The 27,036-nt window shown below is 35.1% G+C and overlaps 1 protein-coding gene across 1 annotated transcript in view; it reads left to right on the top strand.

Moving 5' to 3' along the window:
- Positions 1–27,036, top strand: part of LOC149804702 (dynein axonemal heavy chain 6-like) — a 393,112-nt gene that overhangs the window by 330,805 nt on the left and 35,271 nt on the right. The window contains exons 72-78 of the mRNA XM_089933221.1: positions 153–407; positions 4,474–4,701; positions 5,028–5,238; positions 6,782–6,817; positions 8,934–9,036; positions 14,073–14,300; positions 19,422–19,619. Of these exons, the coding sequence (XP_089789347.1) occupies positions 153–407; positions 4,474–4,701; positions 5,028–5,238; positions 6,782–6,817; positions 8,934–9,036; positions 14,073–14,300; positions 19,422–19,619 (1,259 nt within the window). The remainder of the gene's footprint in view (positions 1–152; positions 408–4,473; positions 4,702–5,027; positions 5,239–6,781; positions 6,818–8,933; positions 9,037–14,072; positions 14,301–19,421; positions 19,620–27,036) is intronic.

The raw sequence follows: 27,036 nt of genomic DNA, 5'->3' as shown, positions 1-27,036 counted from the left end.
CAAAATTATACAATGAATGTATAAAATATAGTATGAAAATAATTTAAAGTATGAAATTATTGTGCATCTTGATAAATAATAATTATAATAATAATAACAATAGTAATAATAGTAATAATAATAATATTATATTATGTTGTTATTGGCTTTAGGTCTCACTCCAATGGAGAGGCTGGAATCTCAGGCTCAGCTTGGTGATCCCACATCCTCAAAGCACAAAGGGCCATCCCAGTGGGTTCTGGATCCTGTCTGGAGACAGTGTCAGTTCCTTGAAGAAAACTTGGATCCTTTTGCAAATCTGTGTCGCAGCATGGTCTCCAATCACACACAGTGGGATTACTTCCATATGTGTGACAATCCATATGCTGTCATGGAGAAAACATTCACTGCTGCTGAAATTAGGAAAGGTATATGTACCATGTTTTTGATGTGTTTTTATACAGTGAAAGCATAAATGATGTATGTATTTATGTATCAATGTTGGATGGTACATCAGCACAGTAAAGGTGTTATGATGCCAATTAAATGTAGGTTCTAAAAATGTAAAAATGAAGAATTGTACAGAAGGTTTAGGAACATAAACCTTTGAAGAAAATATGTAAAATATAAAAGGTAAAGATGTTACAGGTGTATAAAATAAAAGAAACAAAATTCATTTTTATGGATTTCGAGATATAACATACATCTTATCCTAAAAAAATGACAGTAAATCAGAAAATTGTAGTAAGCAGAAAATTTGAATTTGTTGAGGAGTCCAAATCTGTGAAAGTATCATTAATAAAAGTAATTAAGTGTCAAAAGAAATCATTCAAATTTTTGCAGTGTTACATTAATATTATGAATAATAGTATGCACATACGATAGCAATGGATTTCATTGTACCTTTAGCAATGGATTTCAGTGTACCTTTAGAATTGGATTTCATTGTACCTTTAGCAATGGATTTCAGAGTACCTTTAGCAATGGATTTCAGTGTACCTTTAGCAATGGATTTCAGTGTACCTTTAGCAATGGATTTCAATGTACCTTTAGCAATGGATTTCAGTGTACCTTTAGTAATGGATTTCAGTGTACCTTTAGCAATGGATTTCAGTGTACCTTTAGCAATGGATTTCAATGTACCTTTAGCAATGGATTTCAGTGTACCTTTAGTAATGGATTTCAGTGTACCTTTAGCAATGGATTTCAGTGTACCTTTAGCAATGGATTTCAATGTACCTTTAGCATTGGAATTCAGTTTACCTTTAGCAATGGATTTCATTGTACCTTTAGCAATGGAGGTCAGTGTACCTTTAGCATTGGATTTCAGTGTACCTTTAGCAGTGGATTTCAGTGTACCTTTAGCAATGGATTTCAGTGTACCTTTAGCAATGGATTTCAGTGTACCTTTAGCAATGGATTTCATTGTACCTTTAGCAATGGATTTCATTGTACCTTTAGCAATGGATTTCATTGTACCTTTAGCAATGGATTTCATTGTACCTTTAGCAATGGATTTCAGTGTACCTTTAGCAGTGGATTTCATTGTACCTTTAGCATTGGAATTCAGTTTACCTTTAGCAGTGGATTTCATTGTACCTTTAGCAGTGGAGTTCAGTGTACCTTTAGCAATGGATTTCCATGTACCTTTAGCAGTGGATTTCAGTGTACCTTTAGCAATGGATTTTAGTGTACCTTTAGCAATGGATTTTGGTGTACCTTTAGCAATGGATTTTAATGTACCTTCAGCAATTGATTTTGGTGTACCTTTAGCAATGGATTTTGGTGTACTTTTAGCAATGGATTTTAGTGTACCTTTAGCAATGGATTTCAGTGTACCTTTAGCAATGGATTTTAATGTACCTTTAGCAATGGATTTTAGTGTACCTTTAGCAATGGATTTTGGTGTACCTTTAGCAAATGATTTTGGTGTACCTTTAGCAATGGATTTCAGTGTACCTTTATCATTAGATGGGTTAATTGTTGTCTAATGTACACTAAGGTTTTCCTAATCTCCATTTTTTTTTACCTTTACATTACTATAAGGGTCATGTATGGCCATGTAAGTTTATATTGTGTCTTTTTTGTCCATTGTACATCATTCATTTACAATTGTCGTTTAATCTTCTCAACAAAAAAAAGCTTTTTCCAGTACTACATATCACTTACGTGGGTCATGCACAATGACACCCTCTTGCAAGACACACACACACACACACACACACACACAAAGGCCCCTTTAGTAAGTCTGATACATTCCTCACCACTGTCTAGAAAGGTAGCAGATACCCTCGAAGGACTTATGGATTATAGCAAAATTGTATATGCTGCTTTGAAGAAAACCTAGGTCATGTTCAATTTTTTTGCTGTTTTCCAACAAAATTTATGCTATGGTCCCTTGTTGACTTAGAACTTCCATTTCATTTCTGCTCAGCAACTTTTGTAGGACTTTGTAGATTGAAATAAACAGTAATGTGTGACATTATATTAAAATAATTTTGTTGAAGTTTAAATGTGACAATATTCTTACAGAATTTTATGGAATAGTGGTTCCAATTGACTTAGTGCTCTAACATTCAGTTGTTTACACTCAACAGGGGCCCCAAGTGGCCGAGTGGTCTAAAGCGCTCTCCGTTACAGATCACTGCCATCTCACCTCTGTCTGCATGGGTTCGAGTCTCGGATTCGGCTAATGTGGGTATGTGAAAAAGCTTGCCAGTAGCTTCTCGTGGGTCGGTGGTTCTTTCCGGGTTTTTTCTCCACCATTAATACTGGCCGCCATGTATAGCCTATCATGTGCTGAAAAATGGCGTTAAACCCTACTACAACAACAACACTCAACAACTTTTAAGTACTTAATGGATTAAAACTGAATTGAGACTTTGCATTAAAAAGACCTATGTTGATGTTTACTTTTCACCTTTTGGGGGGCAACATTTTATGGCATTAATTTCTCCTTTTCCATTCAGTTACCTTCAAAGAACTTCATGAATTGACACCAAATAAAATTTGAGGTGTTGCATTAAGAAGAAATTGGGAAAGTTAAAGTTTGACCACTTTCTGACAAAATTGTATGGAGTTATGGCCCCTTTTTTACTTGAATGATGTCCATCAATTTGCTTGAACAACTTGAAGCACTTCATGGATTGAAAAAAAAAATGGTATGTGGCTGATATTCAGACATAGAAAAAGTTTGATTTTCACTCATTTCAGGTAAAACTTTATGGAGTTGTGGCCCCAGTTTAACTCAGGATTTTACCCTTAATTGCTTTATATTGGTCTGTGGCCTATGGACTCATTTCAGGTTTTTCACCATTTCTCACATTTCTAAATAAGCCAATATACAGGACCTTTGTCCTTCATGTTTAGTTTAGTTTTCTAAGGAAGATCATATGCATCACAGTGTGGTCTGATTTCAGAGGATTAAATTGCAGTCTTACAACATGAAATGCATTCACAAAAGGTTTTGTTACTTTGAAGTGCTGGTCTCATAGTTGGCAGTTTGGAAGGGTATTCTTATAGTAGTGCAGTTTGGAAGGATTTTAAGGGTTGGGTAGGGGAACTTTTACACCATTTAGAGGATAATACAGATTTACAAGAATAAATACAAGAATACTTGTAATTCCAAAACAATGGCTCTGTTATTGCTGTTTTGGGTTTAATGGACATTTCTCAGCACATGGCAGCCAGTGTATCTGGTGGAAGAAGAACCTGGAAAGATCCTGGGAAGAACCACTGACCCATGGGAAACTACTGACAAGATTTTCTCACATACCCTTACTGGCCAAGCCTGAGACTGAAGCTCATGCAGATAGAGGTGAGATGGTGATCTATAAAGGTGAGTGCCATTGACCACTTGACCACCCTGGGCTCATGCTGGCATTGTCCTCAGTCTGTAAACTTGTTTCTGATTGGATAAGTCCACATGAGGATAATTATGCTTTTTGTAATGCTAGAAGATACAAGTTTCTAGTTTTCTTATGTGTCAAATTAACAAAAGTGTTGTATTCCACATTTGGTGTCCTATACTCAATGACAAGGTCACAGGTCAATATTTTAAGGGGAGGGGTACTTTTGCTGTACATGTATATCATGAAAGAAGTTTTAGGAAAAGGGATGAACCATTGTATACTTATGTTTCTCAGTTTGACAGCATCGCATGCATCATACTTAAAGTTTATCTTTAAAGTCAAGGTCACCGGTCAGTTTTCTTACTCCTTTTCTGCACTTTTGCTCTAATGCCATTTGAACTCAGGATGTGAAGCTTTTTGATATGTCAAAGTAACTACTGTTCTGTCACAAAGGTCATAGTCAAAGTTCATTATTGGGAAACATTTGGTAAACTGACCATCGCAGGCAAGGGATGAAGATTTGCTATCTTTCATTTTAGGGGCTTCAAAAAATTGTTCCTTCTTGTAACAAAAAGGCTTTATTTCATGTTGTGATGGATGTTTTATTTCCAATTTTGCTCATTAAAATCCTATATCATTGAAGATGGTGAGACCTCAGAGTATGGCATTATATTCCCTTGGGAGAAACTGTCTCTGTTTGAGAGGCTGATCCTGATCCGAGTGTTACGTCCTGACATGTTGACGGCCTCAGCCACACAGTTCATTGAAGACAAGCTCGGAGAGAAGTACCTGTCCACTGGTCAATTTGATCTTAAGGAGATTTATGAGGAATCCACTGCCAAGACCCCTCTGATATTCATACTGTCACCAGGTAACGAGTTTCATCATTTGGTGCTCACCTTTTTTAGCATTGTAACATCATTTGCCACACTGTGGTATAACACTTAGTAATGTCATATAATAAATAGAATTCATAGCTAGTCTCAATTTGACATTAATGACACAAAATTATACAATGAAAGTATATAATATAGCATATAAATAAATCAATTTAAATCATGCAGTTACAGTACATCTTGATAAATAATAATAATATTATTATTATTATTGCTGTTTTTGTAACTATTAATACTATTATTATTGTTGTTGTTGTTTTGATGATGATGATTACTACTACTGCCAATACTACCACCACAGGTTGCGACCCAGCAGCACAGATGCTACGGTTTGCGAGGGAGCTGCGGGGCAGTACCCTTCACCTGGATATGATTTCCCTAGGGCGGGGCCAGGGTCAGAAGGCAGAAGAACTCATATCTAAGGCCCAAATCCTTAAGGGTCGTTGGGTCTTCCTTGCCAATTGTCACCTTGCTGCATCATGGATGCCCAAATTACAGACTGTCGTGGAAAAGTGAGTCCATAATGGATAAATTAGTATAAACTTCACGTAAGATGTCACCATTTTTGCAGATATATATTTTCTTATTTATAACATCAATAAAATACACCTGAAAAATGTTCTGGTTGAAATTTTGTTACTTTTGTAATTGTCTTCATGGAAGTTTTGTTTAGAAAAATTATTTATCTAAATAGTTATTATTCGCAAAAAACATTTAATATATGTAATTCATATTTTCAGCAAAATTATCTTTATACAATCACTAGATTTAACAAGTTGGGACTTTTATACCATAAAGTCATGTAAAAAGTAAGACAAAATCAATGAACTCCATCTCAAGTTTTGTTGTAGTTGTTTTTCTTTGTTTTATAAAGATTTGTCACTTTTATAGTCAGTAAAATCAAGTTAATTAAAGTGTCTTTGATACTTGTTTAATGTATACAACATATTAAAAAAGACCCAAATGGCCAAGTAGTCTAAAGCGCTCACCGTTACGGATCACTGCCATCTCACCTCTGTCTACTTGAGTTCGAGTCTCAGACTCGGCTAACGTGGATACGTGAGAAAGCCTGCCAGTAGCTTCTCATGGGTCGGTGGTTCTTCCCGGGGTTTTCCAGGGTTCTTCCTCCACCAATTATACTGGTTGCCATGTATAGCCTATCTTGTGCTGAAAAATGGCGTTAAACCATACAACAACAACAACAACAACATATTAAAAATGATCCAAATCATAAATGTCCAAAGTTGACGAAGATTGACTTCCTTTGATTGGGAATATCTTGACAAGAATCATAAAGGGAAAAATGAACAGAGTACAGTATATCTTATAGGAAATTTTTTTAAACACAAAAATGTTTTTTTTGCTTTTCTAGCATGTATTATACATCTATCATCCATCAATGTTTGCTATTTTGGCTTTCTTATAAACTATTGCACCAATTTCAACCAAATTTAGTGGAGAGCATCCTGGAATTAAAGGCCTTCAGATTTATATCGATGATGTCAATCTGTCATTAAATATTGCCCCATTACTAAAAATAGAAAAGCTGCTAAACAACTCAAAAACGCACTCAGAAGACTTTATGCAAATTTTACCAAAACCATCATACTAGGAAAGACTTTTATTTTTACGGAATGGTGTTTATCTGCCATCAGATATGGCAACCACTATTTAAAACAGAAAACATTTAAACAACTTTACCTATTTAAAAAAAGCTGCTCAATAGAATTAGACCAATTTTGACAGAAATAAGTACTAGACAAATTATGCTCATGTGCCATCAGATATGGAAGAAAATGCACAAAGAAAACACAGAGTACTCTTGTAACAACTATTTTCATAACATATGCAATCAACAGCAGAAATGTTTATGGAAAGAATCCCACAGACCCGGGGTTCTTGACCAACAGTTAATGCATTTGGCTGTTAGGCAAATATTGACCAGGTGACTGATCTCAATCCTGCTTAAGCCTCTTGCTAAATATTACAAATTTGTAGGTAAAAATTCTTCCATTCTTATATAATAATCTCAAAGTAACTGTTATATAAATTCAGAATTCAAAGTTCTGAATTCGACTGGTATCCAGGAATGTAAGTATATAAACTCCATATCATCTGCACTGGATATGGTTCACAAAATGTCATTGATCAAGGCAATTTTTTTCACCAGTATATTCATTGTTATTATTACAAACCAAACTTCTGTTAGTTTTGTACAGCACTTTTAAAGCACTGGTATTTGGTGTAAATTTCAACACTGGTATTTGGTATAAATTTCAACATGGATATTTGGTATACATTTTAACACTGGTGTTTGGTGTAAATTTCAACATGGATATTTGGTATACATTTTAATACTGGTATTTGGTGTAAATTTCAACATGGATATTTGGTACATAACTTTCCTATTCCTTTCCTGTTCTCTTTCTGTTGGATTGGACATTAAACAGCAGGGTCCTGGTTATTGGTTTTGGAGACATAAAACAGCAGGGTCTTGGTTATTGGTTTGGGGAACATAAAACAGCAGGGTCCTGGTTATTGGTTTGGGGAACATAAAACAGCAGGGTCATGGTAATTGGTTTTGGAGACATAAAACAGTAGGGTCTTGGTGATCAGTTTTGGAGACATAAAACAGCAGGGTCCTGGTAATTGGTTTTGGAGACATAAAACAGCAGGGTCTTGGTTATTGGTTTTGGGGACATAAAACAGCAGGGTCATGGTTATTGGTTTGGGGACATAAAAAGCAGGGTCATGGTAATTGGTTTTGGAGACATAAAACAGCAGGGTCTTGGTTATTGGTTTGGGGACGTAAAACAGCAGGGTCTTGGTTATTGGTTTGGGGACATAAAACAGCAGGGTCTTGGTAATTGGTTTTGGGGACATAAAACAGCAGAGTCTTGGTTATCAGTTTTGGAGACATAAAACAGCAGGGTCCTGGTAATTGGTTTTGGAGACATAAAACAGCAGGGTCTTTGTTATTGGTTTTGGAGACATTAAACAGCAGGGTCTTGGTTATTGGTTTGGGGACATAAAACAGCAGGGTCTTGGTAATTGGTTTTGGAGACATTAAACAGCAGGGTCTTGGTTATTGGTTTGGGGACATAAAACAGCAGGGTCTTGGTAATTGGTTTTGGAGACATTAAACAGCAGGGTCCTGGTTATTGGTTTGGGGACATAAAACAGCAGGATCTTGGTAATTGGTTTTGGAGACATTAAACAGCAGGGTCTTGGTAATTGGTTTTGGGGACATAAAACAGCAGGCTTGTGGTAATTGGTTTTGGAGACATTAAACAGCAGGGTCATGGTAATTGGTTTTGGGGACATTAAACAGCAGGGTCTTTGTAATTGGTTTTGGGGTAAGCAATATTGTGCATGAGATGAAAATGTTATATTTTTGTCTAGCCAGTATTTAACAGTATATTAAATTAATATAACAGTATATTAAATTAATAATAATTTATTAATTTCATTTATTTGTGGCTGAACCAGTGTATCCCCTAGGGGTACAAGACTGAGAGTGAAAGTTCACCTTGGTGTCAAAACTGGGGTCAGACTGAGTTAAAAACAAACTTTGTTATCAAAAATGGGGGTCAAATTAAAAATTTGGAGGTCTCTGAAGTACAAATGAGAGTAAAGGGAAACACTGCTAAACAACAGTCTCCACAATGTATTATTTATCTAATCAACATATGTACTCTTTCTGTCATCCTCTCTCTCTCTCTCTCTCTCTCTCTCTACTGATGTGTAGAAAACATACCATTTTCCGTGATCTTCAAACATTTACTTTCTTTCTTCACATTTTCTTATTTGTAAACTCATCATGTTTCTCTTTAAATTGAACAATTCTTAAAATATGACAATTTTACTCATTTTAACATTGGCTTCAGATTCTGTGTCAGCATCCCTTGGCACAAGTTTATCCTCTTGGCTAAAGTTTCAGGACAAGTTGCTGTAATTGTCATGGCTAAAATTTGAGGACAGGTTGCTGTAATTATGGCTAAATATTCCAGACAAGTTGTAATTATCATGGCTAAAGTTTCAGGACAAGTTGCTGCAATTATCATGATTTTTAAGATATTTGAGCTTTATCTTGCTCTATTTACTTATCTAATTGATTCCTCTAAATTGTATGATCCAAGAAACCATAGAAAACTGACATAGCTCTTGAAAGACTGAAAAGAAATTGTGTTTTTCTTTGTACTTTCAGTTTGAATAGGCCTAATGATGAGATTGATCCCCAGTTCCGTCTGTGGCTCAGTTCTAAGCCAGATCCATGTTTCCCTATATCTATTCTGCAAACAGGAATGAAGGTATGGAATATGCCATGGATTATTTTCCTATACTGTGGATTTCTAAGTCTAATATTAAAAAATTACAGAGATCTAATACAGTCACCTTAGTATCTATATTATTATCTTAGAGTAAAGTTTGTGTGTAAGTTGTTTTAATAAAAAAAATTATAGTCAGTTAAATGGCAAAAACACAATTTGCTGTATACATTTATTTATCCATAAAAAAACAACATTCAAGAAACTGCTGAGTGCAGTGAAATCTGTATATAAAGGGTAATCCAGGAACATGACAAATTTTCCCTTATAGACAGGTGTTCATTAACTAAAGGGCCAATATTTTGAGTGTACTTGACAGCTTATGTAGATGGGACTGAGTGTGAAAAAAGTAGTAGTTCTTGAGAATAAAATGATTCCTTCTAAAAATAATTCACTGTATTATTACAATCACTAAGAATAAAAATCCAACACTGAGAATGTCAGAATCCAGCAGTGGTGAAACTTAACAATGAAATGCATGATAAGTTAATAGTTGAATGGGGATTGTACTGAGAAGATGTTGATTCATGAACATGGCAGGGTTCACAATAGATTTCAAAACTGAGGAGCCATTTGATCCTTTATGCCAATGTCTCAAAAGTCAAAATGAAAAACTCAAGAGTCGTTTGTTTTGAGTTGTGATCTCACAGCTGGGGTTGCTTGTCAAGAAGCTTACAGACCTGCCAACTCTTATGATTTTGCCATAAGTCTTAAGGAAATTACCCTTAAATAATGGATTTACGGCATACTAGCAAAAACTATGGGAAAATGATCATTGCCACAAAATCCAGATAGTTGCTTCATCCGTGTTTTATTTGGATCCGAGTTCCATCTTAGAATTAGTGAAATTAGTCAGTGAACCAGACTAACTTTACAGCTGCACCCCATATGCTTTAAACTGCACCTGTTTGTTCATCCGAAAATTCTGCATGATCAAACTGTTGATTATAGAATTTTTTAAATTGGCACCCAGAAAGCAATGCATGTTTAAGATGAAAACAAAAATAAGCTTCTAGAAAAGTGTTAATAATCAACACAGAAGAATAAAAAGTAGTATTCAGATTCTTGTGAATAAAAGCTGGAAAGGACACCCTTACGTTTATTGGACATCACATGCCGATTTGAGTATGACTCATTGCAGAAGATATGATTGCCATCATCATGTGAAATGGAAAAGAATTTCCAAGAATTATGTCAAGTTGAGAGATTTCAACAAGCCATTGAGCTGCATAGGGTTTGGAACTAGAGTTTGTGCAACTGTACTAGGGGTAAATAAAGTCTGTGTGTACTTTACAAACTTTTCAGTTGAACATAATGTTTATTGTCGATGTGTCCAATGTTTAATTATGTTTTCCAGCTTTACAATAGCAGTTATTATTTTTTACACCTTATGGAGAATATAATCAGCTGCCTTACTGAGACAGACTCGTCAGTGTCGGCAGGTCTGGGCTTAATTTCTGACAACTTTAGATGATTTATTTTCCTTACTCTCAAAATTGTTACTAACATTCTGTTCTTTGAAGTCTGAAGATAAGAATGATAATCACTGGCAGGTTGTTTCTGAGAATGAGACAGAAAGGAAAGTACACTACTTTGAGCCATTGTGAATTAAACATGTTTGATTATATTGATGTATGTATGTATGTGTATATATATATATATATATATATATATATATATATATATATATATATATATATATATATATATATATATATATATATATATATATACATACTTGTATAACCTAAGTAGTATTTATATGATTTATACTGTCTGAACTTTCCATAATAATGCATGACAAACTTAGCCAGTGTGTGATTTATTCAATGAAAAAGGAAGAGGTGTATATTTCAAAAGGTCACTGACTGGTGACCACTAATCACATTGTGATTATTAAGTTTCATACCTAACAGGCTCTCAATAGTTTTCTTGTCCAGATTTCCCCATGAATCACTTTATTTTGTGAAGATTGGAGAATGTCTTCTTTGTGTTAGCAAATAGGTGACAATGACAAAACAACCATGTTCAACCAGCAAGAAAGTTCAAACTTCATTATACCTTTCATTATACTTATGGCTTTGTTTTTAAGCTTGCTGACTGCACTCCAGTACTTCTCCAAGCTAAGTTTAGCCTGAGAAGAAAGTTTCTGGGTTGCACATGAGATGTATTCCCAAGTTTTATATTTCTTTGTGTTTTTTTAGCATAGGTAGAAAGCTTTTGTTTTGGCATTTTGATGTGAATTGAGCTACATGTACAAGATGTATCAACTGTCCTTAAATATTCCACTGAAAATATATGGAGCAATGCAATGACAGTTAAATAATACAAAATTCAAAATACCTGCTCAAGTGTTTCTACAAAAAAGTCATTTCTGGGTGGTCTCTCTTTGTTTTATCTCACATCCACCAATGGTCAGTCAGTTTTTATTAAAAGCCTTGAAAGCCCCTATGTACCACCTCATAAAACATTCAGCAACTCTCCATAAACTTTTCATAATACATGTAAAACAACAGAGTAATCAGCTTGTTGTGTACACATGTTAGCTTTCATTATCTGATTACTCAGCCATGCATCATTGGCTGTTATAACATGTCTTGTTCCCACTGGTTTCTGTAATGTGTGGATAGAACGCACAAAAATACCAATTTGTTTTTGTGTTAAGATAATAATAATAATAATAATAATAATAATAATCATAATAATAATGATTTAGTTTTCAAAAATGGTAGATCTCAACAATAATATGCTGTGTGCTGTAAATGGCATTTAAAATGGTATTTTATCCTACTGCCAGTAGAAAGGTATGTATGTTCATGGGCAATCAAACAAATGCTGATCAAATTTTAATCAAAAGTTAATCCAATCAGGTCATCATTAATTCCTCTTCCTCTGTTATAAACTTCAAAGATAAATTTTTTACCATGATTCAGTTTCGCCCACCTAAGTTTGACGTGAATGACCTGTTAGGTCTCCCGAGGTTAAATTGACTATGTAGTGGAAGCGGTATCTTTGGCGTAAAGAGTAGTCTAGGAGATGTTGATCATTGATGCACACAGTCAGTTTGTTATGGACAGCATAGTCTCAGTTGGAAATTATACTAGAGGCAAATCTAGGTTAATTAAGACATGCTCTGGCTGAAATTGACATGCATCATAAAAAGCACAGGTTGGAATTACTATGCAGCAGGAATAGGTCAAGTTTAAATTCACAGCATCAGGACTAGAGGATATCCAATTTTTGCTAATCCTGCATCTGCTTGACCATTTAATCCTGGTCATCTAGAAGTAATTTTAAAATTTAAATTTCGAATCAAGGTCCAAGGTCAGCACATTATTTGATTCCAAAACTTGGAAGTGTCATCATCAGTGATTTGCAAAATTTAAATGTAAAATTGTCATCATTGACATAACAGTATAAGCTGTATTAGTTACGTGTACTTTAGTCTGGTTTATGGACTGTAGTCATTCATGGCAGTGTAACGTTTAGAACAATCTGCAATTTGCCTGCAGACCTTCCTAAGTGGATGCAAAACTCAATTTTGCATTCTGCCCTGTATTATACAGATATTGTCATGGTTACAGGGGACTGAATAAAGGTCAGTGGTGTTTATCTTTGATACATTCACAGCAGTGTTGAAATGCATATTTGGTCTGAAACTTGTGATCACTAGTCACAGTCTGTAAGTGGTCAATTTGGATGGTGCATTTATATAATAAAATGAATCAGTGCATGATAATTGTGGCTGTAAATGACAGGTGGTCACTAAGTGCAGATGTCGCTGAGGACAGGTTTTACTGTATCTTGTATTTGTAACCTACAAAAATATTGATAAAGGAAAGATTCCAGTAACATAAAAGAAATTGGACTTGTAATGCTTAGCAAAATGAACTGAAAGTATTCAGGCATGTATGCATTACTGACCATTAAATACACTTTTATCAATGAAGTCAGTATTATATGCCATACCTTGATATGTATTTTAATTGAGAAGACTATTAATATTGGGGCCCTGAGTGGCTGAGTGGTCAAAAGCGCTCACCATTATGGATCATTGCCATCTCACCTCTGTCTGTGTAGGTTCAAGTCTCAAATTCAGCTAATGTGGGTATGTGAGAAAGCTTGCCAGTAGCTTCTCATGGGTCTGTGGTTCTTTCCAGGATTTTCCCAGGCTCTTCCTCCACCATTTATACTGGCCACCATGTATAGCCTATCCTGTGCTGAAAAATGGTGTTCAATCATACAACAACAACAATTATTCATATCATCCTGAATTTGATACAGATCATAGTCTACCATAGTAACATGGGAACCATTTTGAATTTACAAGATATTTACAGCCACCATTTTGTTATCAGTAGGGTTCCCATCACTATACACTTTTTGATCTGTTTGAAACAAGATTCATGTCAGTTATAAAATAAGTAATTAGCAGACATGTAATTTAATAATTGATAGTGCATGTAGCAGGCAGTTAGGGAAGTAAATCCATGCACATTATAGGTCTTGATGTCTGTTATGTGCAGCTGTATTGGGCTAAAGACACTACTGTATCTGCTATTCACATTAGACAGGTATCTGCTCTATAAAGGATTTATTGAAAGATATCAGTTGATGATCCCAAAATGTGCTTGTGAACAGGTGTCTGTTATATTGAGATGTTTGCTAAGCTATGTTTCACTGTACATGTATTTGTATGCTTGTAATAAATGTATGAAGTCTCCAATATAACTCACTCTTAAGAGCTTGGTTGCTAATTATATATATATCTGACAATTACAAGTGTACTTGCTGTTGTCAAAATACATTTATGTTGCAATCAAAGTATGGGTATGCAGAGAGTCAAACCCACTTCAAGGTAAATAAAGATTATGTTGACTGTATAAGACTTTTATCTTTCTAGTTAGTAACTTGAATTTTGAGGTCTTAGCAATAAAAAGGCATCATCTGACTCCTGATGGCATTGACTTTTGGAATTGTTCCTACAAGGAAGTATAATTGCCAGTATTAATTTTCAGATGACTATTGAGCCACCCCAGGGATTGAAGTCCAACATGATTCGTTGCTTTGGCCGTGGTGGCACAGGTGTTGTGACAGAAAAACTATATGAGGAAGGAGCCAAGGGAACAACATGGAATAAGCTTCTCTTTGGACTCTGTCTTTTCAATAGTGTCATTCATGAGAGGAAGAAGTATGGAGCCTTAGGATGGAATATTGCCTATGAGTTTAATGATTCAGATCTGGAGGTAATTATTTTTATGGGTCTTACTTTGGAGGTAATTATATTTATGGGTCTTACTTTGGAAGCAATTATATTTATGGGTCTTACTTTGGAAGTAATTGTATTTATGGGTCTTACTTTGGAGGTAGTTGTATTTATGGGTCTTACTTTGGAGGTAATTATTTTTATGGGTCTTACTTTGGAAGTAATTATATTTTTGGGTCTTACTTTGGAAGTAATTATATTTATAGGTCTTACTTTGGAAGTAATTATATTTATAGGTCTTACTTTAGAAGTAATTATATTTATAGGTCTTACTTTGGAAGTAATTATATTTATAGGTCTTACTTTGGAAGTAATTGTATTTATGGGTCTTACTTTGGAGGTAATTATTTTTATGGGTCTTACTTTGGAAGTAATTTATGGGTCTTACTTTGGAAGTAATTATATTTATAGGTCTTACTTTGGAAGTAATTATATGTATGGGTCTTACTTTAGAAGTAATTATATTTATAGGTCTTACTTTGGAGGTAATTATTTTTATGGGTCATACTTTGAAATTAATTATATTTATGGGTCTTACTTTGGAAGTAATTATATTTTTAGGTCTACTTTGGAGGTAATTATATTTATGGGTCTTACTTTGGAAGTAATTATATTATGGGCCTTTCTTTGGAAGTAATTGTATTTATGGGTCTTACTTTGGAGGTAATTATTTTTATGGGTCTTGCTTTGGAAGTAATTATATTTATGGGTCTTACTTTGGAAGTAATTATATTTATAGGTCTTACTTTGGAAGTAATTATATTTATGGGTCTTACTTTAGAAGTAATTATATTTATAGGTCTTACTTTGGAGGTAATTATTTTTATGGGTCATACTTTGAAATTAATTATATCTATGGGTCTTACTTTGGAAGTAATTATATTTATAGGTCTTACATTGGAGGTAATTATATTTATGGGTCTTACTTTGGAAGTAATTATTTTTATTGGCCATACATTGGAGGTACAGTAAAACCTGTTATGAGAGACTTCCCCTTCTGCCAACAAAAAGCGGCCTCTCAAGACAGGTGGTCTCTCATAGCAGATTTGTAGATAAAGACCATTTTCCAAGGTCCAGTTTCAGAACAATTTCAAGAAAAATAACCACAATCACTGTACATATATTCTAGTCTTTATTAATAGTTCTTGCTAAAATATTGTATGCATTCATCTAAAAACAAAATTATATAGCAATAAAGATATACTTCTATCATTAAACATGAAATCACATTTACATTTAAAGATCGCATATTTTAGCATATGAAATCGTTTTTGAATTACTTGTTTTCCTTTACAACAACCTAAATTTGTTTTACCGACGTTTAAACTGCTTTTTTGCGAGTGGTCTGCTTTTTTTCACTTCTTTCAGTTACAATAATTATTTTCTTCAGCCTAAAAATTTGTCTCTTTTTAGTTGGAGGTTTGTCCCTTGTTATTAAGGTTCTAGGTGTTAAAATTATCAGTGCTCAATCATAATATAGAACGTAAAGATGCTTTTGACTTGGCTGTGGTAAAATATGAAAAATCTTTACATGTGCATTGCATATCTAACAATTAATGAAATAAAAAGAAACAATTATCTCATCCAGAAACAGAACCATTTACTCAGAAATGAAAGTCAGTGGCTTCATTCAAAAATGACATACAGGAATTAACTCTATAAGCAAAGTGTGTAACCCGGTCACACCAACTTGAATAGGTGACAGTTTTGTGATTGTGATGGAATCACTTAACATCAGGGGGAAATACAACAAACATCACAAGTCTTGAACACTATCAATCGAATCCCACAAATGAATCTCTTTTGCTGGTTTAACAGACGACCCCGGCAATAAGAATTAACCCTATAGAAAAAACAATATACGCGACCATTACGTCAATTCTGGCACTATACAATGCAATTCGTGACATGTACATTAGCCTGGTTTATGGACTGTAGCATCTATCACCAGTAGAAACAATCCTTTTTTTTTAAATATTCCTCTTATGTTTGTTTTTTATCAGAACAATCATTACTAATCAAGCGGTCATTGTAACAATTGATTACATATAGGTCAGTGGTGTCCGTCTGTTCTCGTGATACAGTCATTGATAGGGATGCCGGGTCCTGCAATAAGGCCAGGAAGCAGGCTAAGTACAGGAATAATTAGTCTGGTTCCCTGCTTTTTATGCTTCCTGTGTTGCTCACCCCTATACAAATAGTGGAGAACAATGCAGGGAGCATACGAAGCAGGGAACCAGACTAGGAAACACTCTGCATATACTTTAGTCTAGTTTACAACAAAATTATGAAACACTATAGGCATAGCTAAAAAAATACACACATTGGGAGCCAGCCTATGTTTAAAAAAAAAAAAAATATTTAGAACAGTATGAGCAGCCATTTTTACGGGGATTAAGTAAAGGTCAGGGGAGTTTATCCTCATTTTTGCGATGCGATTGTTCATAGCAGTGTAGAAATGCATATAACAAAATCGATCCATGCATTATATTTATATGCCTTACTTTGGAGATACAACACATGTGCAACTGGGATGAAAAGTATGCAGTCAGAATGGGAGTTGAACCCTGTACTATGCTTACATGAACTAGATTCTCTAATGTCAGAGTTATCTCAGCATATGTCTTTTACTGGTTCCTGCAACACTACTCCTGTCCATGTGGTTTAATTTATTCACCATACAGACCAAGTGAGACTTGGTGCCTTCTTAAGCACCTTCATCTTAAAAATCAGTTGATGCAGTTCGTCACAAGAGAGAACAATGAGCTGCTGGACATTTTAGAGTTTAATTCGGACCTCCTTATCATTAGTACATCTGGATTAGGCAAGCCTGTAAATAAACCATTTTCATCTGATTTTTTACAGAATAGATTTTTTTCTGCCTATATAACAAATATATTTCAGATGCCCTGAAGCATATTATATAAACCATGACTGTATGTCTAATACAGTATAGCCCCTGATAACTTTCAAACAAAATTTATCACAATCTTTTGTGTGTAACAGGTCTTGTGCAGTTTAAGATTAGAAAGACATTACAATCTACAGAGACAGGTTTTAGTTAGGTCAGTACAATCTAATTGCGTGTGTGTGTGTGTGTGATTAGGGTTTTTAACGTAGCTTTAACAATTTTTCAGTCATATTGCTACAATGTCTGCAGTGTGGCAGTTAAAGTGATGTCCAGCACTAGGGCATCATGCTGCAGACACGTAGCATGATGTCTCACCCAGTCACTTTATCCTGACACCAAGCCGACCAGTCCTAACACTAACCTCTTAATGCTGAGCGCCTAGCGAGGCAGCTGTTAGTACCATTTTTGTAAGTCTTTGTTATGACTCGGCCGGGGTTCGCACCCATGGTGTCCTGCTTTCAAGGTGGATGCTCTAACCACTAGGCCACTGGAACGGTGTACAATCTAATTGGTTTTTCTTAAGTTGTATTCTTTATAACAGTGATGTTAGCTAAACATTTCTCATCATTGCCAGGCTGTCTGACTTTGATTTTCGCAGCTTAACTGTACAAGGAATTAACAGGGAATTGTTGGTTTTTATAACTTTTATAGGGAATTGTTGGTTTGTATTACTTTACAAGGAATTGTTGGGTTTTATAACTTTATAGCGAATTGTTGGGTTTTATAACTTTACAGGAAATTGTTGGGTTTTATAACTTTACAAGGAATATTTGGTTTTTATTACCTTACAGGTAATTGTTGGTTTTTGTAACTTTACAGGGAATTGTCGGTTTTCAACAAAATTTGACTTGCAGCTGTACATTATTGAACTTTGAAAAGTTTTGATTTCCAGCAATTCCATGACTTCATTCACAGGAGTTATGCCCCTTGATTAACTGTCCTCCCTTGTTTTCCAGCATTCCATGACTTCATTTACAACAGTTATGTCCCTTGATTGACTGTCCCCACCCTCTTTGATTTCTATCATTCCATGACTTCATTTACAGGAGTTATGCCCCTTGATTGACTGGGCCCCCCACCCCCCACCCCTTTGATTTCTATCATTCCATGACTTCATTTACAGGAATTATGCCCCTTGATTGATTGCCCTACCCTCCCCCCCTCCCGATTTCAATCTTTCCATGACTTCATTTACAGGAGTTATGCTCACCAATTTTTCACCTTTCTGACTTTGGTGTCTGCAAGATTACATTACCAAGGGTTACTGGATGTCAACCAAGTTTGGCATGCAACTTTATATTGATAAAACCTAAAAAATAGTTGATTTTTAAGCTTTCAATGTCATTATTTATAGTAGTGAGTGGGACACTTTGTGTTACACCCGTCGGCAAAAGCTCTACTGTAGTTATTTCTTGTTGCTATAAATAAAATGGTAATCCCTACCATTATATTTCAGTTATGTTAGCTCATAAGATCAGCATCAGTTTTGCATGTACAGTTTGCTTTGGGATAAATACTGTCCATAGAATTTTAAACAAAGACACATCTACTTTATTTCATTAAACAGCCCCATTATGGCATCTGCCTTTTGAAGGTGTATGCACCTTAGTTATAAATTTGTATGTAAGCTGTGGTTTGATTGGCTAATCATTTCGGAAGACTATCTGACTCCAGTGCATTCTAGAAAAGGAATATCACAGAAGGACCTGTCTTTTTATGGAGGTTTAGTAACTGAAGATTGAATCTGGATCAGTTTGTAGGAGAAGATAATAATGTCAGTACTGGGATTATTATATATAGTACCAGTACAACGTGAGATACTGTATGTACTTGCTTGTAAGTCGACTCCAACTGCAAACTGTACATACCCAAATCAGCCTTCACATATGCAAAAGCAGGTCAGGGTCTGTGCAGCTTGTTAGGAGTAATCAGTAGAACAAACAACATAGACCCTGATCTGCTAGTGCATTATGCTATGGCAGATCAGGATCTTTGATGTTTGCAGTTTTACCCAACCTACAAACCCGTATAGATGGTATATGACCATACCTGTGTTATAAAAGCCCCCTTGCTATACTGACATACCTTACAATGAGTAAGTACTATAATGTTTTGTGTATATCTTTATTATTGGTTTTATCATATTTTCTATGACATAAAAATCAAGAAATGTTTTTTTTTCTTTGGCAGGTGTCCATTCAGCAGTTACAGATGTTGCTAACAGAACATAGTGAGATTCCTTGGATGGCACTCCGATATTTAATTGGGGAAGTCACTTATGGTGGCCGTGTCACGGATGAGTGGGATCGACGATGTCTGCACACACTTTTGAGTAAATTCTTTTGCACAGAGGCCCTGGAACAAGACTACAGCTATTCTCCTGACAAGGTATGAAAAATGCTGTCATGGAAAACTAATGATTAATGGTATAATAGGGTTATAGTATTTTCTCTTGTCATGTGTTTATTGATAATTATCTGTCATTTGTCACTTACCCCTAATGAATACTTGAATTGAAATGAGTTCCTTGTCAACTTTAAAACTCTAGGGTGTTAGTTCCTCAATTTAATGCTTGTTGACTTAACAGTTACCGGTACTGTGATGTGTGTGTATTAATTTGTAATTATGATTTCATTCATACATACATAACATACATACATACATACATACATACATACATACATACATACATAACATACATACATACATACATATCATTTCTTAATTGTAATCCAGTGTGTTTTTGCATATGGCTTAGTGTTAAATTCTTCTTGCTTTGCGAGTGAGTTCTTCTGCATATCAAGTCCTTGCCATGTTCCATTGTTTTTTGGGAGATGTCATGAGTTAGAGTGCTGGTTTTGAGAACCAGACAGTATGTACAATTCTTAATGGCACAGCTTCAATTTTTTAATTGATTCTAATTCTAATATATTTGATTATATTGATGTCACTCTATATATATATATATATATATATATATATATATATATATATATATATATATATATATATATATATATATATATACATGCATGCATACATACACATACATACATACATACATGCATGCATGCATGCATACATACATACATACATACATACATACATACATACCCTAAGTAGTATTTATATGATTTATACTGTCTGAACTATCCATAATAATACATGACATATGAAAGTGACCTTGTCATCTTATCAGACAGTGGCCTGAAAAACAATTGTTGCCTTTCACTCCAGCTTGCATTGAGTTCAAGGCTGAAAAATCCACTTGTGTGCATTCCCCTGGGGTCAGGATTGGGGCTTCAGTCATTAATACTCAGTGACTTGTCATTCTTTTTTGCATTGCTAGAGGATATGGAAGCTAATTTTCAAGAATATCTTGCACAGATGGCATCCCATGCTAACACTGCTGCACAGGTTGGAGTCTTATTGCTTTGGTCATACTGTACTTACTCTGATGCCTATTGCCTAGACAAAGTAGATTCTGCCATTTTACTTTGTTGGTAGCAATATAAGCTGAAGAATGCCAAAGCTGTTTGAACTTGGAGTTGATTTTCGTTACTGACCCAAATATGTATAATGACATTCAGCTGAATGTGTCAAGTATTAAGTCAGTAAGACATTGATGCCTGGTCTTTCAGATATATTAGGGTTCACACATTAAACAATTAAATGTCCCCAGGCTTCTTTCAAAGCAGGGGAATACAAATGTCAAGCCCTGGATTTATTACCATTTCATAAGCTTGATATTTTGCTGAACAAAATGTTTGTGATCTTTTGCCATGGTACTTTACTTGATAAATACATCGTATATGAACAGTAGCCATTGCAGTCTTAAGGCCATGATAACATCTGTGACAGTGTCATGGCATCATGACAGTCTAATGGCCATGATAACATCAGTGACAATATCATGGCATCATGACAGTCTAATGGCTATGATATTATCAGTGACAATATCATGGCATCATGACAGTCTAATGGCCAGGATAACATCAGTGAAAATATCATGGCATCATGACAGTCTAATGGCCATGATATTATCAGTGACAATATCATGGCATCATGATAGTCTAATGGCTATGATATTATCATTGACAATATCATGGCATCATAACAGTCTTATGGCCATGATAGTATCAGTGGCAATAACATGGCATCATGATAGTCTTATGGACATGATAACATCAGTGACAATATCATGGTATCGTGACAGGCTCATGGTCATGATAACATCAGCGACAATATCATGGCATCATGACAGTCTTAAGGCCATACTATTATCAGTGACAGTGTCATGGCATCATGTGTCTTGTGGCCATAACATCAGTGACAGTATCATGGTATCATGACAGTCTTTATGGCCATGATATTATCAGTTACAATATCATGGCATTATGACAGTCTTATGGCCATAATAACATCTGTGACAGTGTCATGGTAGCATGACAGTCTTATGGCCATGATATTATTAGTGACTATCAAGGCATCACAACAGTCTGATGGCCATGATAACATCTGTGACAGTGTCATGGCATCATGACAGTCTAATGGCCATGATAACATCTGTGATAGTGTCATGGTATCATGGCAGTCTTATGGCCATGGTATTATCAGTGACTATCATGGCATCATATTGATTTATTCATATTTAGTATTTTATAGGAACATAGATAATTATTTGTAGTTGCTAAAATAAACTAATTTCTTATGCAATTTTCTAGTGAAGCTGCAAAAGTAACTTTTAACATGTAAGCTTGATTACCTTCAGTATGTTAATGATTGCTCATTGGGGAGGATAACCACTGCATATTAATGATGGCTTGTGGTGGAAGATGGCCACTGCATGTTAATGATGGCTCATGGGGGAGGGTGGCCACTGCATGTTAATGATGGCTCATGGGGGATTATATCCTGAGCAGTTTTTGTACTGGTATGTGTGTGTGTATGATTTGGATTTTTAATATAGCTTTAACAATTTTTCAGTCATATCGCTATGATGATTGCAGTGTGGCATTTTATAAGGATGCCTAGCACTGGGGCATCTAGTCGCAGACATGTAGCATGATGTCCCACCCAGTCACTTTATCCTGACACCAAGCTGACCAGTCCTAACACTAACCTCTTAATGCTGAGCGCCAAGTAAGGCAGCTGTTAGTACCATTTTTTTAAGTATTTGGTATGACTCAGCTGGGGATTGAACCCACAACCTCATGCATCTGAGGCAGAGCTCTAACCACTAGGCCACCAGAGCGGTCTTTATCTCTTTATAAGTGACAGTAGTTTGTTAAATTCATGACATATAAATGGATATATGGTACTGTTTAACATTATTTGAGTCCATGTGCATGTAATGGTAAAGAAACTGCTAAAATAATGTATTTGTTATTCAATTTATGTAACAGTACTAAAGATGGGTTTTCCAGTAATGAAGGAACATTTACTTCAGATGCTATCTATGATCAATATTGATTTTTTTGCCATGTACATTGAGAATGGAGACAACAGAAAGATTGTAATTGAATAAATGATGACTGATTCATTACCTCTTTTTTAAGTTTACAAAATAATGCAAACTCTGCCACATTTACCTTAGGGGCTAAGAATTTCAGTGAGATTGATTTCTGTGATGTCAAACTGAGACTAAATCTCAAGATTTATCCCTTGTAAAAATAACTTGCCATACTGTCCATTATAATATTTCTTCACATGGTAGCCATGTTCTACAGGGTAGACATATACTACAGGGTAGACATATACTACAGGGTAGATATATACTTCAGAGTAGATATTTACTATAGGGTAGACATATACTTCAGGGTAGACATATACTACAGGGTAGACATATACTACAGGGTAGACATATACTACAGGGCTGACATATACTGCAGGGTAAACATATGCTACAGGGTAGATATATGCTTCAGGGTAGACATATAGTACAGGGTAGACATATACTACAGGGTAGACATATACTACAGGGCAGATGCATACTACAGGGTAGATATATACTACAAGGTACATACATACTACAGGGTAGACATATACTACAGGGCAGATAAATACTACAGGGTAGACATATACTACAGGGTAGACATACTACAGGGCAGACATATACTACAGGGTAGATAGATACTACATGGTAGTCATATACTACAGGGTAGACATATACTACAGGGCAGATAAATACTACAGGGTAGACATATACTACAGGGTAGACATACTACAGGGCAGACATATACTACAGGGTACATACTACAGGGTAGACATATACTACAGGGCAAATAAATACTACAGGGTAGACATATACTACAGGGTACATGCTACAGGGTAGACATATACTACAGGGCAAATAAATACTACAGGGTAGACATATACTACAGGGTAGACATACTACAGGGCAGACATATACTACAGGGTAGATAGATGCTAAATGGTAGTCATATACTACAAGGCAGACATATATTTCAGGGTTGATATATACTACAGGTTAGATATATACTACTGTGTGGATAGATACTACATGGTAGTCATATACTACAGGGTAGACATATACTATAGGTTAGATATATACTACAGGGTAGACATATACTACAGGGCAGATACATACTACAGGGTTGATATATACTACAGCATAGACATATACTACAGGGTAGATGCATACTAAAGGGTAGATAGATACTTTGGGTAAACATATACTACAGGGTAGATAGAGACTACAGGGCAGACATATACTATAAGGCAGGCACATACTACAGGGTAGACATATACTACAGGGTAGATGCATACTAAAGGGTAGATAGATACTTTGGGTAAACATATACTACAGGGTAGATAGAGACTACAGGGCAGACATATACTATAAGGCAGGCACATACTACAGGGTAGACATATACTACAGGGCAGACATATACTACAGGGTTGATAGATACTACATGGTAGCCATATACAGCAGGGCAGACATATACTAAAGAGTAGACATATACTAGTATTGTGTAAAACCTTTGTGCAAGTTATGATAAGAATTTTTGCTACTTTTTTACATAGAAAAGGGTGCATAAAACTGATATTGTTGTATGCTTATATAGGTGCATTTACAGGTAAGTGCTCATCACTGTGTTCAACACACTACTGATGCATGCAGAATGTATATGTTGTGTCTATATATGTATATCCCATAATGCAATGCAAAGCTTCACTGTCTACTTGTCTGTTTTATTTGTTTTGTTTAGCTGAGACTCTTCAGGAGCAAAGCAAACAGCATTGCTGCATATGATTCCATTTCAGGATGCACTGTAATAATTTAATTTAAAAGTGCAGATGTAAGTAATGAGAATAAACCATGTCAGGACCTTGCATTGACATTTGAAAGCCTTATGAAGTAACCATCACTGATCCAGAATTATTTACCAAATATTATTGGGTATTCAATTAAATTTTACTATGTTTTGAGGGACTTTGATGTTGAAGAAAGAGTCATGCTCCATCTTGTATTCAGCATTTGTTTTCCACATCTCAGAACTGCCAGATCAGGACATTTGACGTGATAAATAGTATTTTTACTCTGAACACCCAGACATATTGATGTATATAAACACATGATTTCCAGTCAGTTTTATGAGGAAAAAGATAGAGAGACCTTTCTTAACACCATGGTAAATACCTGTAACCAGTATCTTGTATCAACAGTAAACAGTCATGATTTGCATGGCTCCACCTTTCTTGACACCATGGTATTTACCTGTAATTCCTATTTTGTATCAATAGTAAACAGTCATGATTTGCATGGCTCCACCTTTCTTGACACCATGGTATTTACCTGTAATTCCTATTTTGTATCAATAGTAAACAGTCATGATTTGCATGGCTCCACCTTTCTTGACACCATGGTATTTACCTGTAATTCCTATTTTGTATCAACAGTAAATAGTCATGATTTGCATGACTCCAACTTTCTTGACACCATGGTATTTACCTGTAATTCCTATTTTGTATCAACAGTAAACAGTCATGATTTGCATGGCTCCACCTTTCTTGACACCATGGTATTTACCTGTAATTCCTATTTTGTATCAACAGTAAACAGTCATGATTTGCATAGCTCCGCCTTTCTTGATACATGTACCAATGTATACCTGTAACCTATGGCCTATATAATCAGCAAACAGCCATGATTTTCATGGCTTCACGCTTATTGCTCATAAAATGCTATCACTTCTATTCAGTTTATATGGTTAATTGTCATAGGGGCAACTAAAGACAGAGATAAATAACCAGCACTCCACAGATTACTTAATTAACAGACAAGTGCTACAGTGATTATGAGTGTGCTATTCTACGAATACTGCTGTGGGAGAGCCCATTATGCTAATTTGCATAGATAAGGTACACAAAGTGGAATAACCCAAGCCATTTTAAGTTTTGTGAGTTGGATATGTGTGTTGGAGAAACAAAAGGTATTAGGATTTATTGACCTGAATGTAAAGTCATTTTTATTAAGATTGTTCATGATCAGTGATAATGTTTTGCAAAAAACAATTATTTGGGTAGTTGAAATGATAGAGCTTGCAATATGTAAGTGTAGTTAATTGTTGAAGGCAACTTTTGAAACACAGCTGTGATTCAGGGAAGGATGTATCATCTGTGAAGGTAGTAAAGTCAAGGAAACCAAATTTCAGAACACCAGGTTTACTTTAATTTTACTTTTTGAAGGTCAGCATGAAAGGTGAAAAATTTAACCTTTTTTTACATACTGCAAACACCATATTGACATTGAGCAACATAGCAAATACAGCCTAGATTTGGGAAGATGCTGGCAAAATATAATTTTTATTGATCAAGAAAATTAAATAAGATATTTGGGAAAGTTAAAGCAATAGTACCATCAAGTGTCAAGTGAATGCAAAGGTGACCTTCAGGCCCTCCAATGGACTAGCAGGAGTAGCACAATCAGGCACAAGTTAAAATGGTTACTGTATTCCACAGACCAATAGATTTTAAAAACAGAACCTAGGTTTATTATGTTGTGTATATGTGAGTGAGCAAGTTTGTAGGCCATTTTTTTATTCAAAGTTAAATATGCTTCAGAGTAAACAGTTTATTTCTTTTATTCAGAATTGAATTTCTTGTTATTTTCTGTACAACGTCACTTCAAGGTGCTAATGAATGATGATCTAACATAAATCCAGTTACTAATTCATGGTGATGAAAATGCAGGTATTGCCTTAAAACATGATAATGGTACCTGGAGTAATAGCTTAGTCATTTTAGGTGTAAAGAATGCATTCGAAAATACAGTCATTATCCCAGACAGAAATGCTAGTATGAAATTAATACAGGATTTTTTAAAATAGAAATTTAATGTAAATATTAATAAATGTAGTTTTGCAGAAGCATGTACTATTCATAGTAAATGATGAAATAATAAACAGGGCCACTGGTATGTGAAAATATATATATGGGATTCTTTTCACATTCTGGTGACTTGTATATACAGGTGAGAAGAGTCCACATATACAAGTGAAAGGAGCCCTGTAAATATATACAAGTGAGAAGAGTCCACATATACAAGTGAAAGAGGCCCTGAAAATATATACAAGTGAGAAGAGTCCACATATACAAGTGAAAGGGGCCCTGTAAATATATACAAGTGAGAAGAGTCCACATATACAAGTGAAAGAGCCCTGAAAATATATACAAGTGAGAAGAGTCTACATATACAAGTGAAAGGGGCCCTGTAAATATATACAAGTGAGAAGAGTCCACATATACAAGTGAAAGAGGCCCTGAAAATATATACAAATGA

The sequence above is a fragment of the Sinohyriopsis cumingii genome, chromosome 2 (genome assembly GCF_028554795.1).
Source record: "Sinohyriopsis cumingii isolate HCF-2022 chromosome 2, ASM2855479v2, whole genome shotgun sequence".
NCBI classification, from domain to species: Eukaryota; Metazoa; Mollusca; class Bivalvia; order Unionida; family Unionidae; genus Sinohyriopsis; species Sinohyriopsis cumingii.
This window is presented reverse-complemented; position numbering and strand designations above follow the sequence as displayed.